This window comes from Lepidochelys kempii, chromosome 6 (genome assembly GCF_965140265.1).
Source record: "Lepidochelys kempii isolate rLepKem1 chromosome 6, rLepKem1.hap2, whole genome shotgun sequence".
Classification (NCBI taxonomy): domain Eukaryota; kingdom Metazoa; phylum Chordata; order Testudines; family Cheloniidae; genus Lepidochelys; species Lepidochelys kempii.
In genome coordinates, this window is record NC_133261.1 from 4,192,178 (window position 1) to 4,210,640 (window position 18,463).

General features: G+C 44.3%; 1 protein-coding gene across 1 annotated transcript; it reads left to right on the forward strand.

Moving 5' to 3' along the window:
- The first annotated feature begins 7,879 nt into the window (after positions 1–7,879).
- LOC140912345 (up-regulator of cell proliferation-like) lies at positions 7,880–14,016 on the forward strand. The gene is made up of 4 exons (XM_073346578.1): positions 7,880–7,935; positions 9,950–10,063; positions 10,856–11,107; positions 11,201–14,016. The coding sequence occupies exons 2-4, from the start codon at positions 9,997–9,999 to the stop codon at positions 12,511–12,513; spliced, it is 1,632 nt and encodes a 543-aa protein (XP_073202679.1). The 5' UTR covers positions 7,880–7,935; positions 9,950–9,996; the 3' UTR covers positions 12,514–14,016.
- Positions 14,017–18,463: the final 4,447 nt, after the last annotated feature.

An 18,463-nucleotide genomic window follows, 5' to 3' on the forward strand; every position in this document is an offset into this window, starting at 1 on the left:
ACATCGTGATCAAAATCAGGAAGTTGTTAATTCACATACAGAAAAAAGGGGAGTCAACCTGCCAGCAATTTCTGGAGTGTTTAGAAATCCTCTTTCCTGGCACCAATCAGAATTTACAACCTTCTGGCCATGGTAAGTCAAATCTCTTTCTATTTTATTTTTCATTTAAAAAAAGGTAATAGCCATAACACTGAGAGAGAGACAGCATATTTCCCAACTATAACAAAATTTTGCATTATATATGTACATGAATGAACATAAGAATGGCCACACTGGGTCAGACCAAAGATCTTGTCTACTGACAGTGGCCAGTTCCAGGTGCCCCAGAGGGAATGAACAGAACAAGTAATCATCAAGTGATCCATCCCCTGTCATTCATTCCCAGCCTCTGGCAAACAGAGGCTAGGGACACCATCCCTGCCATCCTGGCTAATCGCCATTGATGGACCTATCCTCCCATGAATTTATCTAGTTCTTTTTTGAACGCTGTTATGGTCCTGGCCTTCACAACATACTCTGGCAAGGAGTTCCACAGGTTGACTGTGCATTGTGTGAAGAAATACTTCCTTTTATTTGTTTTAAACCTGCTGCCTATTCATTTCATTTGGTGATCCCTAGTTCTCGTGTTATGAGAAGTAGTAAACAACACTTCCTTGTCTACTTTCTCTATACCAGTCCTGATTTTATAGACCTCAATCATATCTCCCCTTAGCCGTCTCTTTTCCAAGCTGAAAAGTCCCAGTCTTATTAAGCTCTCCTCATAGGGAAGTTGTTCCATACCCCTAATCATTTTTGTTGCCTTTTTCTGAATCTTTTCTAATTCCAATATATATTTTTGAGATGGGGCGACCACATCTGCACGCAGTATTCAAGATGTAGGCATACCATGGATTTATATAGAGGCAACATGATATTTCTGTCCTGTTATCTGTCCCTTTCTTAATGATTCCCAACATTCTGTTTCCTTTTTTGACTGCTGCTGCACATTGAGTGGATGTTTTCAGAGAACTATCCAGAGTGACTCCAAGATCTCTTCCTTGAGTGGTAACAGCTAATTTAGAACCTGTCATTTTATAGGTATAGTTGGGATTATGCTTTCCAATGTGCATTACTTTGCGTTTATCAATATTCAATTTCATCTACCATTTTGTTACCCAGTCACCCAGTTTTGAGAGATCTTTTTGTAGCGCTTCGCAGTCTGCCTGGGTCTTGACTATCTTTAGTAATTTTGTATCATTTGCAAATTTTGCCACCTCAAATTTTGCCACCTGTTTATCCCTTTTTCCAGATCATTTACGAATATGTTGAATAGTACAGGCCCCTGTGGGACACCACTATTTACCTCTTTCCATTCTGAAAACTGACCATTTATACCTACCCTTTGTTTCCTATCTTTTAACCAGTTACCAATCCATGAGAGCACCTTCCCTCTTATCCTGTGGCAGCTTACTTTGCTTAAGAGCCTTTGATGAGTGACCATGTCAAAGGATTTCCGAAAATCTAAGTACACTATATCCACTGGATCCCCTTTGCCCACATGATTGTTGACCCCCTCAAAGAATTCTAGTAGATTGGTGAGGCATGATTTCCCTTTACTAAAACCATGTTGACTCTTCCCCAACAAATTATGTTCATCTATATATCTGACAGTATTTTTCTTTATTATAGTTTCAACCAGTTTACCCGGTACTGAACTCAGGCTTACAGGCCTGCAATTGCAGGGATCACCTCTGGAGCCCTTTTTAAAAATTGGCATCACATTAGCTATCCTCCAGTCATCTGGTACAGAAGCTGATTTAAATGATAGGTTACAGACTACAGTTAGTAGTTCTAAAATTTCACATTTGAGTTCCTTCAGAACTGTTGGGTGAATACCGTCTGGTCCTGGTGACTTATTGCTGTTTAATTTATCAATTTGTTCCAAAACCTCCTCTAATGATACCTCAATCTGGGACAGTTCCTCAGATCTGTCACCTAAAAAGAATGGCTCAGGTTTGGGAATCTCCCTCACATCCTCAGCCATGAAGACCAATGCAAAGAATTCATTTAGTTTCTCCGCAACGGCCTTATCGTCCTTCAGTGCTCCTTTAGCATCTCGATCGTCCAGTGGCCCCACTGGTTGGCTAACTGTTTCTCAAATTCTTTTTTGGCCTCCCTAATTTTATTTTTACCCTTCATTTGCCAGTGTTTATGCTTCTTTCCATTTTCCTCACTAGGATTTAACTTCCACTTTTTAAAGGATGCCTTTTGCCTCTCACTGCTTCTTTTACTTTGTTGTTTAGCCAAGGTGGCTCTTTTTTGGTTCTCTTACTATGTTTTTTAATTTGGGGTATACATTCAAGTTGAACCTCTACGATGATGTCTTTAAAAGGTTTCCATGCAGCTTGCAGAGATTTCACTTTTGGCACAGTACCCTTTAATTTCTGTTTAACTAACTTCCTCATTTTTGTGTAGTTCCCCTTTCTGAAATTAAATACTACACTGTTGGGCTGCTGTGGTGTTTTTTCTGCCACAGGGATATTAAATTTAATTATTTTGTGGTCACTATTACCAAGCGGTCCAGCTATATTCACCTCTTGGACCAGATCCTGTGCTCCACTTAGGACTAAATCAAGAATTGCCTCTCCTCTTGTGGGTTCCAGGACCAGCTGCTCCAAGAAGCAGTCATTTAAGGTGTCAAGAAACTTTATCTCTGCATCCCGTCCTGAGGTGACATGTACCCAGTCAATATAGGGATAATTGAAGTCCCCCATTATTATTGAGTTTTTTATTTTAATAGCCTCTCTAATCTCCCTGAGCAATTCACAGTCACTATCACCATCCTGGTCAGGTGGTCGGTAGTATATCCCTACCACTATATACTTATTATGAGAGCGTGGAATTTCTATCCATAGAGATTCTATGGCACAGTTTGATTCATTTATGGGTTTTACTTCATTTGATTCTACTCTTTCACGTATAGTGCCACTCCCCCACCAGCAGGACCTGTTCTGTCCTTCCAATATATTTTGTACCCTAGTGTTACTGTATCCTATTGATTATCCTCATTCCACCAAGTCTCTGATGCCTATTATATCAATATCCTCATTTACCCATTTTATTATTTAGACTTCTAGCACTGGTATATAAGCACTTGAAAAACTTGTCTCCTTTGAGCTGTCCGCCATTACACAATATAATTAAATGGGACTCTTTTTCATTTGACTGTTTCTGATCAGATCCTGCCTGTATTTTATCATTTTCCATCCTCTCGTCCTTAAGAGGACACAGAGATTCTCAATTAATAGATCTTCTCTATTAATAGTTCCTCCCCTAAGGGATGTCCGAACCACATGCTCCTCCACACTTCTCGGCCTTCCACCAGCCCTGAGTTTAAAAACTGCTCTATGACCTTTTTAAATTTAAGTGCCAGCAATCTGGTTCCATTTTGGTTTAGGTGGAGCCCATCCTTCCTGTATAGGTTCCCCCTTTCCCAAAAGTTTCCCCAGTTCCTAATAAATCTAAACCCCTCCTCCCTAGACCATTGTCTCATCCACACACTGAGACCTTGCAGCTCTGCCTATCTAACTGGCCCTGCGCATGGAACTGGAAGCATCTCAGAGAATGCTAACATGGAGGTCCTGGACTTGAGCTTTGCAAACAGGGACTGCTAAGAGGGAGTTTCGAGAGGGAGTTTGGAAGGGGAGTGGGAAGGGGGCGAGGTACACTTGCCATTCTTTAAAACCTTTAAACTAAACTTTAATCAAAACTTCTTGTTTTAAACAAAAACCCTATCATTAACCTAGATAGTTGTAGGAGAGACTGCAGGCAGAAGCCCAGCAGCAGATTGGGGGCTATCCAGTTTTTTGCGCTCAGTGCAGTATGATTACCTGCCCTGTGGGTGGGTGGCATATGTGTGCATTTGGTGCAAGGAGCTCCTGGCCCTCAGAGAACACGTACGGGCTTTGGAGGCCAGGGTGACAGAACTGGAGGAGCTAAGGGAGGCAGAGAGGTATGTTGAGGAGGCTTTCAAGGACACTGTAGATTTGTCCCACCTCCGGTCAGACAGCCCCAGCGCTGTTAAGTAGGATGGAAGGCCCAGAGAAGGAGAGCAGTCAACAGGAACAGAGGGAAACCTTCCCATAGTTGGGACCCTCCTTCCAGATGATGTTGGGGTAGCCTCTTGCACTGAGGTTACCTCTCCAGGGGAGGGAATTGCAGTCATTAGGAAAAGGCAGGTGTTAGTAATGGGAGATTTGATCATTAGAAACATAGATAGCTGGGTTTGTGATGACCGGGAGAACCGTATGGTGACTTGCCTGCCTGGTGTGAAGGTTGCGGATCTCTCGAGGCATCTAGATAGACTTATGTGTTGTGCTGGGGAGGAGCCGGTGGTCGTGGTACATGTAGGTACCAATGACATAGGGAAGGGTAGGAGAGACGTCCTGGAGGCCAAATTTAGGCTGCTAGAAAAGAGACTGAAATCCAGGACCTCTATGGTGGCATTCTCAGAAATGCTGCTTGTTCCATGCTCAGGGCCAGGTAGGCAGGCAGAGCTGCAGGGTCTCAATGCGTGGATGAGATGATGGTGTAGAGAGCAGGGGTTTAGATTTATTAGGAACCGGTTAGGTTCACTCCCTCTGGGGCACCTGGCATTGGCCACTGTCAGTAGACAGGATACTGGGCTGGATGGACCTTTGGTCTGACTCAGTATGGCCATTCTTATGACTTCAATCTCTTACCTAGCAGCCTAAATTTGGCCTTCAGGACCTCTCTCCTATCCTTCCCTATGTCACTGGTACCTACATGTACCATGACCACCGGCTCCTCCCCAGCACTACACATAAGTCTATCTAGATGTCTCGAGAATGAAATGTTATGTCTGAACATTTAAATTCACTGCTGCAGTGGTTCTCCAGCTGTGGTCCAGATAATACTTGCTGGTGATCCATTTGTATGGTTTTACTCAATATTTCATTGCTTTTGTGGTTTTGATGTGGGTGTTGTTTGTCTTTATCAACCTTAACTGTTTTGAATTATTTTTTTTACATTTGAAAAATCAGGACAAAAATATAAAACCGGAGACATAAAGAGTACATAGTGACTAGTTGTAAAGCATCCCCTTCCCCAAGTCTCACCCAAACACCCTCACCATTCCTGCTGCAAGTCCAGCTCTGACAACCCATGTGTGGTTTGTGAGATTTGTTCTTTCAACTGGCAAACCATCTGTGATTTGCCAGCCAGGGCTGCTGTCAGAGGAGCACAGGAGGTGGAAGCCATGTTCCTCAGAGCTACTCAGGAGCAACCTTCCCCTCCATGCCACCTGTGATATTTGGAGGGTACTGGTTTTTGCACATCCCTCAGCTGTCCATCTCTGATGGCAGAGTTCTTTGTGGCCTTTATCTTCACTGCAAGAGTTAGCTAGACTTAGTATACTCAAGTTACTGCACTTGAGCTAGCCTAGCTCTAGTGAGAGCAACCACACTTCAAAACAACACTGGAGTAACACAGAATGATTTGAGTAGCAGAGTGATTGGATTAGGTGCTGCTGAGAGGTAATACAGGATCATTAGCTGCAGCTTCAGCGGCATGCACACACAGGCACAAGGTAGCTAACCTGAGTTTAATCGACACTTAACTACAGCTAGAGATTCTTGTTTGTGGACAAGAGTCTAGTTGGGGTAATACTCAAATTATTATTTAAACTAACTGTGCTGTGAAGACACATCCTGAGAACTGCACATCTTTGACTGACAAGCAGCCCAGCTACGTTCTTTGGAACAGTACCTAGATGGCTCCAAATGATTTTATATATCAGTTTTCATTGACTGCTACTCCTTCTACTCATCATTAATTAGCTGATTACTTGTAAGCATCCTACACAGAGCAAAAGTATAAAAAAAATGGTAAAAATGCCTGATTCTACATAGACTCATAGATTTTTAAGGCTCGAAGGGACCATTATGATCATCTAGTCTGACCTCCTGCAAATCGCGGGCCACAGAACCACACACACCCCTTCCTGTAATAGACCCAGAACCTCTGGCTGAGTTACTGAAATCCTCAAATCTTGATTTGAAGACTTCAGACCAGCAAGTGACTCCAAGCTGCAGATTCTAAGATTCTAAGTGACAATTTTCAACTCAAATGTTTTAGGAGAAAATGTGTTTATTCTCCATCTCAAATTGTTTAACTTGCAGATTACCTGTGAATGTTCCAGGAATGCTACAAGACTAAGTACATTAAAGCTAACCATAGCTTCTTTGCAAATCCTGTTTCTTGTTCTTTAGATTGAAAAAAGTCTTTTTTTGTCCTAGGACTTGTGATTTAGAAAAATCTGCTGATGAAAAACCCTCAGAGATTATACGCAACAAAAGAAAAAAGTTAGTTGAAATTCTTCAAAAAGACCTAGAACTCATCTTGGATGAATTACTCTCCCAATCCATTGTCACAGAGGAGGAATACAATACCTTGGACAAAACAGAAGAGGATCCCAAGAAGAAGATAAGAAAATTGTTGATTCTGATACAGAAAAAGGGGGAATCAGTCTGCCAGCAATTTCTGGGATGTTTAGAAATTGTATTTCCAGGTATAGATCAGGATTTATATTTAAGTTCTGGTGAGTTGTATTTTATTTTTCATAAGGGAAGAATATGATAGCCATAAAATTGAGTATGTCCACATTTCCAGTTAGAGATCTATATTAAGAAATATATATTGTAACGTAAATGTCTATACAGCAAAGGAACAATGTTAAGTCCTGATTACACTCTGTCCATTGTTTTCAACCCAGCTCACAAGCAGACCGGCTAGGTAACCCACACAGTGAGGAACCATACACTAACCCCCTGTAGTATATAGATATGAATTGCGCATGGAATAAACCATTTTAGAAGATGGATCCAGATTCAGTAAATATCTATAGTGTAGACAGGCCCAAAGATAATGTATTCGATATACAACAACATTATCTTCTGATGGAGAATTAATTGAGAAGACCATCATAATCTCTGTCATTCAGTCAGTCTTAACTCAATCCTAGATACACAGCTCAGACCTTGTTAAAAGTTTTATGAGAGCTTCTGAGTGTATAGATCTCATACCTCTCGCTGCCTTCATCCCCTGTATTTCAGTATTTTGCACCTTGCAGAGAAAGGTGCTATCTTCCCACTTCACTGTCGGATTATTTATGCATCATGACTCTGTTAATAGGACTTATACCAAATCCTATGCATCAGTGGCAGAAGGCACTCTGATGTCGACACCAAAATAACCCAACACCAGCAGTCCCTCCTATCAATTTGTCTCTGAATATTTCTGTTCTTAGTAGAACAGGGAGATCTCTGGAGCGTCTGCCCTTAGGACAATCTCAGTGTTTTTTAAAGGGAATTTAGCCAAATTGCAGACCCTTATGTCCATCTCACATTACACACTTTTTCTAGGTTATCCTCAGAGTAAAAGAACTCCCCATCTCATTTCTTTGACAATGGAAGCAGAGAATGACCTTATTTTTCTATTCAATGACAGAGGTAATTAAACTGGAACAGAGCTTTTTTAGGGACTCACCTAAGACTGTGGAATTAACTCCCCCAGGAACTAAGGACCATCACAAACCTCACCAGCTTCTGGCCAAAGTACAAGGCACTTTCATTGGCCTTGCTCTCTCTAACATATTTATTTTTAAAAATCCAAAACAAAACACGCCCCTGCTCACACTTCTGGGGATAGGCTGAGAGAACAAACAATTGACAGATGTGCATCATGCTGCTTAATGCATTGCTGGAAGGTGCTCAGATACTTCTGTGAGGAGTGTGGTCTAAGAACTTGTAGAAAACAGAATTTCACTTAATGCATTTTTCCTCTTGGCTCCCTTGCCAAATTGTTTTATTCCAGAGGAGAAAGTGGACATCCTGCAAGCACCAGAGCTAATAGAGACAACGCCACAACTTCCTAAAGGTATTGCCTCTTACAACCCTTCCTGCTGGCTACTGTGTCACATTACCGTAAATGTGAATGGCAACTAGCTTCGGAACTAGTTTTGACAATTTTACTAGATATTACTGTTTATTGATATAATTCTCTGAATGTTATAACACAGGAGGACAAATATAATCCAGCCACTGCTTCATTAAGGGCCTTATCCATATCCCACTGAAATCTATAGAAGCCTTTCCACTGACTTCAGCGGGAGCTGGATCCATCACTGTGCTAATAGACAGGGGCCCCAATTATCCTTTTCAGCCTTCGTGCCTTCTAGTCTGATAGTATGTACAGTGGGTCACTAACATATTTATCCTTCTTGAGATTTATACAGTACCCATCACAGTGGTATCTGAGGATTCCTGGATCTGCTACATCATTAATCCTGGGGTTTTAAATTGAGATGTTCTAAACTACTAAGGATTGATGCTTAGTGTTTTTGTGTGGTTTATATTAGCGAAAGTATCCAAAGCCATCATAAATCTAATAGTATTTTTAACTAATGAGATGCAATACTAATGACACATGGACGTGGGAAAATTATGAGGACTACCTTTGGGGAGGTCTTTTTGCTTCTGTTCTGGGTCTTGCTGAATAGCAACTTCTTGTTCCTGAATTAAAGAATCTAGGAAGAAATTCAAAGGAAAATATATTATCACCATTAATTACTAAGTCTCTATATTTACTAAGTAGTAGAAAAAACACCGCTGAATTCCCTAGGTGCAGAAGTTGTCAGTGTATCAAGGACCATCAGGCATGAAAAAAACAATTTCATCTGCACTTTAGTAGAAGGAAGTGATCTGAGGACTTGTACTTATCAGACCTTCCTTAGGGGAAAGGCTATCTGGGAATTCCCTCTTTTCTCAGACTTAAATTTGGCTGCATAAATCCTTCAGGTTTTTTTGTTTTGTTTTGCTCACAGTAATTTGAAAGGCTTCTTTCGGACTCATTTCTAAACTCTTCATTTTAATCTAACTTTGAGGTTTTTGCTTTGATTGGACTCTGAGAACATGAGTCCAAAATTTGGACGGAAAAGGTCCGTGGATATTGGATCTATATCCAATTGTAATTCAGCTAGCTGACCTAACACTGCTCTACTCAATTGTACAGAAACTGAGCTTTAGGAAATAGTCTTGTAGAACTTGCAAAGAGGAGTTGACTGAAAATCTGAACATCCAGTGAGAAAGCATGCTGGGAAGAAAGATGGAAATCTAGCCATTTCTTCTAAAACTTCTTGTGCTACTACGAGAAAAAAATACGCTCTTAACCGAAACATTTCACAGATTCAATGCTCAAATTGAATGAGTTGCCTAGGGAGGTGGTAGAATCTCCTTCCTTAGAGGTTTTTAAGGTCAGGCTTGACAAAGCCCTGGCTGGGATGATTTAACTGGGAATTGGTCCTGCTTTGAGCAGGGGGTTGGACTAGATGACCTCCTGAGGTCCCTTCCAACCCTGATATTCTATGATTCTATGATTCTATGAAATTAAACATGCAGCAATTAGTTGGTATTGTTAGAATAATAGCTGAAACTAAAAAATTCACATATGCTGATGAAAGATAGCAGCACAAATAAAGCAAAATTTGTGGAAAAGCTGCAGTCCACGATACAAAGCATAGTGAACTCAGATTCCCTACAAAGTATGGTCCTGAAGTGACAATCATAGTATTACCATATTGCTAATCATTTTGCTTTGAGTCACTACTCTCTCGCAGTGAAAATAACCAGAGAATGACTGTAGCTGTGAGGGAAATACTGCCCTCGCTTTCAAATTCTCAAGTGTTTCCTTTATTTAGCACTTTTTGAGTGGCACCTATGACCCTCCTTTCCCCCAAATTTAATGTGCCCTCACAGGGCAAAAAAGTCAATTTGTAAACCCATCTCTGCCTCTAAAACCTGTTCCATTGCTGCTGTGGCTGATAGACAGCTCCCCACTCAGCAATTGGCTAAATATATTTTCTCAATTATTATATTTATGATTCGTATTGCAGTAGCACCTATAGCAGTGAGCTGTGAGAAGGCCTGGTTTGTGAGTGGTATGATGACCCCTGACTCTCCAAAGAAGAGAGCACATTGTATCATGGAAGACATGGATTTGTCCTCAGGTGAGGCTGCAGTTGTCTGTATGTCCCTATAAATCATGTTTATGGGAGAAGAACGAAGAAAGGTTGGGAACATGGGCAAGATTACAAAAATCCTACACTAGTGTCCATCATTGACTGAAAACAGCAACATATTCACAGAGGGAAAACTAAGAATACAGAGCAATCTAATTATTGAAGTGCACGAGAAGTGTAGCTCCTTGATGTATCTGTCACTTGTATGTATTGCCATACTCTAATTACAGCTTGACATCACTCTCCTAGTGTCACAATCAACAATTGCCAAACAATATCACAGAAATCACAACGACCCTGATTCTCCACTGCATCCCACTGCAACTCAGAGGTAGTGAGGAGTGGCCAGGGCAGGGAGCAGGTTACATCTCCCTGATCCTCAGCATCCCAGAACCTGTGGAAGTTAGAGCAGCCTGGGGCCTACACTAGTTTATGCCACTGATGCAAGGTCTGTAACAATCATGCTTGGGGGGAATCAGATATAGTACCGCTCCACTCATAGAATCATAGAATATCAGGGTTGGAAGGGACCCCAGAAGGTCATCTAGTCCACCACTTATGTCTCCCTGTGCTAGGGATCTGGGTGGGGCAGGGGGGAGAGCCACTTCTGCCAACTTTCCACAAGTTGAAAGTTCTCCTACTCAGGAGGAATTCCACACAGGTTCTCTCGGGCCATTTTCCACCACCTAGGTAGCACAAGTGGCCTTTGCAAATAAGATAGTTCAGCCCTATATTTTTGGCTATGAAAATTTATGTTCATATTTTAACACTTTTCTCCAGAGAGAAGAAAAGCATTCAGAGAAGTTCTCTCCAAGTTAAAATTACAGAAGTATGAAAGCAGAAAGCTCAGGATGAATGTTATCCTGGAAATCAGCTCAGGAAGTTTAAAGGACTGGATTCCTCAGAAATTAAGAGATTTACCATGGCATTTCCTGAGAAAGGTCATGGCTTTGAATAGGACAGCCAGAAGCACAAGCCTTAGGTGTGGGGCACTTCATGATCAAGGAACCAGGGTGGATGAGGAGGAACAAGGTATCAATGAACAAATTTTCTTTGTTAGTGACACTGACACTAAAGTCTCTTTGAATCCACTTGATGTTCTCTGTGCCATTCTGCTTTGCTCAGACAGTTTCCTACAGCAGGAGATCCTGTCCAAAATGTCCATGTGCCAGTTTGCCCTCCCGCTGCTGCTACCTGCCCTCAACACATCCAAGTGCACCCTAATGCTGTGGGCCATGAGGGACATTGTGAGGAAGTGGAGGCCGCACTCCCTGGCAGAGAGCAGAGGGTTCAAAGAGGAGAGCCTGGTGTTCATGTCAATGCCAACCATTTCCTTTGTACGGATGGGGAGCTGCAGCTTCTCCAAGTCCAAACTCCTCAGTGAGGTTCTCAGCCCCTCACAGCAGTATCATGATTTCTTTATCCATCGGGACATGGAGTCTGGGAACATCCCTCAGGAAATCACAGATGGGCTGGTAAAAATTTCCTGGTTTTTCCCTGGTGGGAGGAAGAATTTGGATCTTTTCCCAGAACCTGTGGCAATTACAAATCTACATGGAGACATTGAATCTCACTGGCTGCAGTTCAGCTTTTTAACAGAGGTCTCCTCAGCTGTGTTCATATTTGCTGAAAACATCACTGAAAGAGAGTACACTCTGTTATCATCTTTGAAAGAATCCACAACTAAATATTACTTCATTCTCAACCACCAGACTGGGAAATCCAGTGAAACTCTGGCAATCCTTAACAAATTAGCCCCTGTGCTGAAACTGAAAAATTCACATATGCTGATGAAAGACAGCAACACAAATAAAGCAAAATTTGTGGAAAAGCTGCAGTCCACCATACAAAGCATAATGAACTCTTCTCCCAAGAGGATAGGTATAGAAGACATGGCTGGGACAGCGCGTGAACTAGGAATCCAAATAGATGAAGACCGTGTGGAATGTCAGACTGCGAGTGACTGCGTTAAAGAAATCACCACAGAAATAAAGGATGTGGCATATTACAAACAAGAAATGCTGAGACTCCAAGGGGATTTATGGAAAAGCCTGGCTAAAGTGGAAAAAGAAATGTGCCGAATGAGAAGGCAGGGGGATATCCCTGCTGAGAAATATAAATCTCAGCTGAAAGAAAAGATGTTGGATTTGCGTAAACAACAGAATAAATGTGACCTTACTGATGATTTGACTAAATTCATTGATGCAATACAACATCTACTTCCATTAGAAAAACATTATTTCCTGAAATGGCTGAAGTTTCAGCTGGATCACATTGCTAGGGGGAATCTTTCTAAACTACGGGCTGAATACAAAGAGAAATGCAAGTCTTTAGGTAATGACCCCAAACAGTTGGCAGAACTAGATAAATTAATCTCTTCCACTTCTTTAGGGGTTGAGCATTTCATGCATGAGTTGGGACAGTTTTATGAGGCTTAATGCTCCATGGTTAAAGAAGGCAAAATTCTAAAAAGTGGAAGGCAATTCACCCACCTCCCAGACATAGCAGCTGACCTGCTGCTGGAAGGGTTTCCTATTGAGCTGATCTATGGAGATGCCTCCAACATCCCACTGCAGTGGGTAACAGATGTTCTGACTCAGCTCCATGCCAAGCTGAGGGGAAGGTCCAAAATGCTGGTTCTAACAGTGCTGGGAGTGCAGAGCACTGGGAAATCCACCCTCCTCAACACCATGTTCGGCCTGCAGTTTGCAGTGAGCAGTGGCCGATGTACACGAGGAGCCTTCATGTTACTCATTCAAGTTAAAGAGATCTTAAAAAAGGAACTGGGCTGTGATTTCATCCTGGTGATAGACACAGAAGGCTTGAAAACCCCTGAATTGGCCAAGCTGGAGGACAGTTATCAACATGACAATGAGCTGGCCACACTGGTGATTGGGTTAAGTGACATAACCATTGTTAACATGGCCATAGAGAATGCCACTGAAATGAAAGATATTCTGCAAATTATGGTCCATGCCTTTCTCAGAATGGAAAAAATAGGGCATAAGCCAAGCTGCCAGTTTGTGCATCAGAACGTCAGTGATGTGTCTGCGTATGAACAAAACATGAGGGACAGGAAACACCTCCTGGAGCAGCTGAATGAAATGATCAAAGCTGCAGCAAAGATGGAAAAACTAAACATGGAAATAAAATTTTCTGATATCATGGAGTATGATCTGGAAAAAAACAATTGGTACACCACTGGGCTTTGGCATGGAGTCCCTCCCATGGCTCCGGTAAATATGGGATACAGTGGAAAAGTCTATGAGTTAAAGAGGTATCTGTTTGAATTCATAAGGAACTGTTCACTTAAAAGAACCCCCAAGGACATTCCACAGTTTACTGAATGGGTGAAGAGTCTGTGAAATGCTGTCAAACATGAGAACTTCATCTTCAGCTTCTGTTTACCCTACCCCCAACTTCACAAGTACAGAAGACAAGAACAGGCTATAAATGAGGAGATTCCAAGAGGCAGGGGAACTGGTGTACATGCACTATGCAGTGTGAGGCTGATAAGCCAGTCTGTTTCCCACCAGAAGGCCAAAAGTATTTCTGATTCTTATAAACTGTAACTATTAACCTGATTTTCCAACTGACCCTCCAGTTTAGCAGGTGCAAATTTGCTTCCTCAGTTAATTGTACTGACAATTTTGTGGGGAAAAATTGTGGGCCACAATTTATTGTGGATGCAAAATTTCAGCTGTGGAACTGGAGGCTCTGTTTGAAAATCAAACCCATATGACTACAAAAGAATATTTAAAAAAAAAACATGCAAATTCATTAATAATTGTCAGACTCCATATAACACCCTATATTAAATCAGCCTTATCACTGCAAAATGCCATACAAGATTCACCATGTGCCAGTCTTTCCTAAACTTCCGAAAACTGAGCCCCCCACTTCAGTAAAATGAAGTCAAACACTACCTCCCCCACCCCCTCCCCGACTAATACTGCCATCTAGTGTTAAAGGCCTAGCCATATTTTAGATCTTCATAATGTACTTCCTCTTCTTTCTTACATGCTTTGAGCAGCAAAATAGTTCCCAGTGCTGACTTTTAAAACAGCATCACTGGCATTTGAGTCAGTCCCCACTGAAAGGAAAGGGGCACGTCACACCTCTCCAGCCTCTTATTTCAGGGTCTCTGCAGACTCAGACAGACAGACAACACTGAGTCATCAATTACCCTCAAGTCACATTTTGATGAGTTTCTCTGCAACTGTAACAGCTAGACTTACTTTTTTAAAAAATGAAAGCTAACGCTAGGGAACAGTTGAGATGTGTGTATGTGCCCCCAGGACTCGTCCTTTACCCCCGTGCCTTCATCGGGGAGTTGTGCCATACACTTTGGGAAACACGGCCATAGTCACACGCTCCATTTAATGGCATGCCATAATAAATCACCCTCACAATTGCCAAACTCCATGTGACTCTAGTGACGAGGAAACCTCATACAATTCAAAGCATGGACAGTTTATCTGAACTATCCAGAGCTATGGGGTAACCCTTCAGGTCCATGCAGTTATCTGCCCTCACCCACTCCTTCAGCCTTACCTTGTGGTGTCTTCCTGCAGCAAAGGACGATGGCTTGGTACCTGCTTCCTGGATCTGTGGTGGACGGAGCTGCTATCCCATGGGGGCATTTGGGAGGCTGCTCCCTTCAAACCCTGGCAGCTCAGCAGCAGCAGCATGGAGCAGAGGGCTGGGCTGAGGATGCTGCTCCCTCACTAATGAGTCAGACCTGACTCTGCGCCCCTGACCAGGCGGGGGCACTCAGCCTCGGGGCTAAGCAGCCCCTGTGCCATGTTTTCGCGATTTACATAGAGGCAGATCCACAAGGCATGTCCCTCCCCGGGGCTTCCCCCGCCCAACCCGCAGACCCCCCAGCACCGGCTCCATGGCCCAGTGCAGTACAAACACAGCAACACATTGCAGACAGGGCCCATGGGGGCGGGGGGGTCACAAACTGATTCTTCACTGACCCCCTCCCAAAATCCTCCCCCCAAAGTCCCCCTTCCCTCCCTAACTGACCCCCTCCCCAACTCCTCCTGCCCAGCTGTCCCCCTTCCCCTCCCCAATTGACCCACGCTCTCCTGACTGGCCCCTCTCTTTCCAACTGTTCCCCCTTTCAAATTAACCCCTCCAATAACTGAATCTCCTCCCCTCTCCTGACTGACCCCCCCAAATTCCCCTACCCTCACCCAAATGACCCCCAAAACACCCTCTTCCCAATTGACACCCCTCCCAAGCTCCCCTCAGCCAGTTGACCCCCCAAAATTCTCCCCTCTCCAATCGACCCCTCCTCCCAAGTTTCTCCCTCCCCTCACCCTTTGCTCCTGGCTCCACCCTGAATTCCCCCCTCTCTAGCCCCTGAGGGGCCCCCTGAGCTCAACCCTCCCCCCTGCTCCCCTGGGGGGTCAGTGTGTCTGTTTAACTGTCACCTCAGGAAAATGCCATGCTCCCCCCCTCCCACAGATCCACCTGGGCCCTCTTTAGCCTTAGGAGATGGGGGCGTATTTGCATAGAGGAGGCTGGAGCAGCCGATCAGGGGCTGGCCTGGTTGCTGGGGGGGACTATGAAGGGCTCCCCAGGGCCCAGTGGATGCAGACCCCTGGGCAGGGCTGTGCCTGTGCTTGGAGGCTAGGCTGCAGGCTCAGGGGAGGGGTCTGTGCCCAGCCCCAAAGCAAGCAGGGCCCCGGGCAGTGGCAGGGAAAGGCTGCCCCAGGCAGATGCTGGTGGTTCAGGAGCTGGCCACATGGGGAGGGCAGGAGCTGGGGGCTCTGGGGATGGAACCTGGGAGCCCAGGGGCAGAGCTGGGCTCGCTGGGACAGGAGCCCCCCTGCCGATCCCTTCTTGTGTTGTCTTTCCATTGTTTCCAATGGGCTTTGGATCAGGCCTTCAGCCATTCTATGAGGTGCTGAGCTACGTCAGCGATTTGCAGTGTACAAAGACAGATTAGATCAGATAATGATTCACGTTCCTGCCTCTGCACTTTATCCCTGATAGGTTCAGCCCAACTATTAAATCATAAAACCACCAGCTACCAGGTAAACCAAGAGAGACAGTAGATCATCTAGTATTACTAGATGGGGGGAGGGATAGCTCAGTGGTTTGAGCATTGGCCTGCTAAACCCAGGGTTGTGAGTTCAATCCTTGAGGTGGGCCATTTAGGAGTCAGGGCAAAAATTGGGGATTGGTCCTGATTTGAGCACAGGGTTGGACTAGATGACCTCCTGGGGTCCCTTCCAAACCTGATATTCTATGAACCAGATTTTTTTAATTCTAGGATACATTGGTCACAGTTGAGGACAACTGCATCTATATTCCCCCTTTGTGATCCATCAAGGGCACCCACTCTAGACTTCCAGCTCCCTCACTGTCACCTCTCTTCAGTGGAGACATTCATCTCTCTCCCTCCTGACCAGGGTATTTCCAGTCTAAACAGTTCTCTGCCTACACTGTGATGTCCCCAGCAAAAGACAGACTGCCTAAGCAGGCTTATTTTTGCCTTTTCTGTACCACAGTTAATCTACCACACAGCTCCTCCTAGCAAGCACATTTTATTCTTAAGATCAAAGCAAGCCAGAGAAAACATTCAAAACAATACAATAACCTGTATGCCTGCTAATAAGCTCACCAGAGATCATCCCAACTCCATCATGGGTTCTGGCAGGTGAGCAGTCTTTCAGACCCCACCCAGGGGTTCTCCTGTAGTTTCAAATTCACAACCCCCTTTGCTCAGAACAAGCACTCAGTCTGATAGGGTCTCTGTGGGCTAAAGTCCTTCCAACCCTTCTCTAAGGATTGGGGCCCCCTGTGGACCCTCCTGTCCATTTGCTGAATCAAGAAGAAGGTCCCTGAGTCAGTTTACCACTCGGCTATTTATCCAAAAATCCTTTCTTTGCCGGTTGGCCCCTTGAGAATCCAGTTTGTGAGCACCTCTCCAGGGGTGGTGCAGGGTTAGGGCTAGGATGATCTCTAGAGATGCTACAACTGAATGACTTTGACTAACCACCCCTCCACTGTTGTCAGTTCCTGGAGGAGCTCTATTTACCCTTCCCATGGAACTGCATACAATCCACGGCCCACAGGGATACATAAGCCATTCATTTAATAAAATGGACTCAAAAGATATTAAGCATACTTCAGGAAGGTTTAACTCAACTCACAAAGGCTCATCCAGGAGATTGCCCTATTTGTCAAAACATGGCGATGAGGAGGGAGAAAGGAATTTGAGGCCAGACTGTGCCCTGCATTAGGCGAGACTGCATGGCTCCCCACCTCCCCAGGATGTCTGCGTATTGCACCATCCCTTAAGCTGGGGGAAAGGAGTTGGGAGCTAGGAGGTGTTTGCTTTCCTGGGGCTGACAGAGGATGCAGTCCCTGTGTCACCTTGAGTTCAGGGACTGCTCTTGCCCTTAGTTTCAGGGAAGGAAAGAAGCTGTCGTTGGGACTGGGCAGCAAGACAGAGCCAGAGAGAGTGGAGCAGTGAGATGCGGGGCCCAGCCGAGGGAGCGAGACGCGAGGGAAGTGAGACTCAGGGCATAACCAATGGCAGTGGTGTTGCAAGAGTTATTAGTCATTTAGGAAGAGAGGAGACATATGGAGTTTGTGATGTGACAGCGAAGGTCCTGCCCCGCACCTCCCCTTTCTCTTATGAGGACAGCTCCTGGGAGCCATGCATTTCCTGTCTAAACTCTTTGCCCACTTCCCATCAAAGAGGGGTCACTCCAGTTCTTGGAATTTCCTCTCAAGGGCAGAGCTGATGTCACAAGAGGAAGCAGAGCTTGAATCTTGTCATTGGCAATATCAGCCAGCAGGGATTTCCCCTCCTGCCAAGGGTAGGGACCAGGACTTTAACCTGGTTCCCAGATGCTTTATGGGCCCAGCACTGCAGCCCTTCCCTGGGTGTTTTGTCTGCAAAATCAGGTCCTATGTGCCATCAGCAGCTTCTACCCCAGCTGTTAGCCAGTATTTGGGTTCTTGCCAGGCTGTTTCCATTAGGAGGGAAAATTGATGGTGCAAGTCAGGTATATCCTTTGCTGCAATCCTGTTTATTTGTGTAGAATGAACACAAAGTCCTGTTTCTCTGGACACAATAGAAACATACAAGGCAAGGAGTCAGTTTCCTTACTCACTATTTCCAACCCTGTTTCTCCAGCCAGTCCTGTATCCCAGGAAGCTCTGTCTCTGCTCCCTCTCACAGCTATGCTTCTCTTGTTGTCTGGTGGCTTTCAGGTTCCTTATATATACAGCTCCAACCAATCAATGCCCCAACACCTGCATTCGGTCTCCAGGGAAACTCTCTGGGCCACATAGCTTAGTTTTTTCTCAACCGTTGCTCTCTTGGCCTGTGCTTTGGGCAGTGGCTTCTATTATTTCAGCTCT

Excerpts from the sequence above, each read along its gene's own strand:
- LOC140912345 (XM_073346578.1), top strand. The coding sequence starts at position 9,997 with ATGATGACCCCTGACTCTCCAAAGAAGAGAGCACATTGTATCATGGAA. Across the intron at positions 10,064-10,855 it reads AGACATGGATTTGTCCTCAG|AGAGAAGAAAAGCATTCAGA; the intron begins GTGAGGCTGCAG and ends ACTTTTCTCCAG. Across the intron at positions 11,108-11,200 it reads GGTGGATGAGGAGGAACAAG|ACAGTTTCCTACAGCAGGAG; the intron begins GTATCAATGAAC and ends TGCTTTGCTCAG.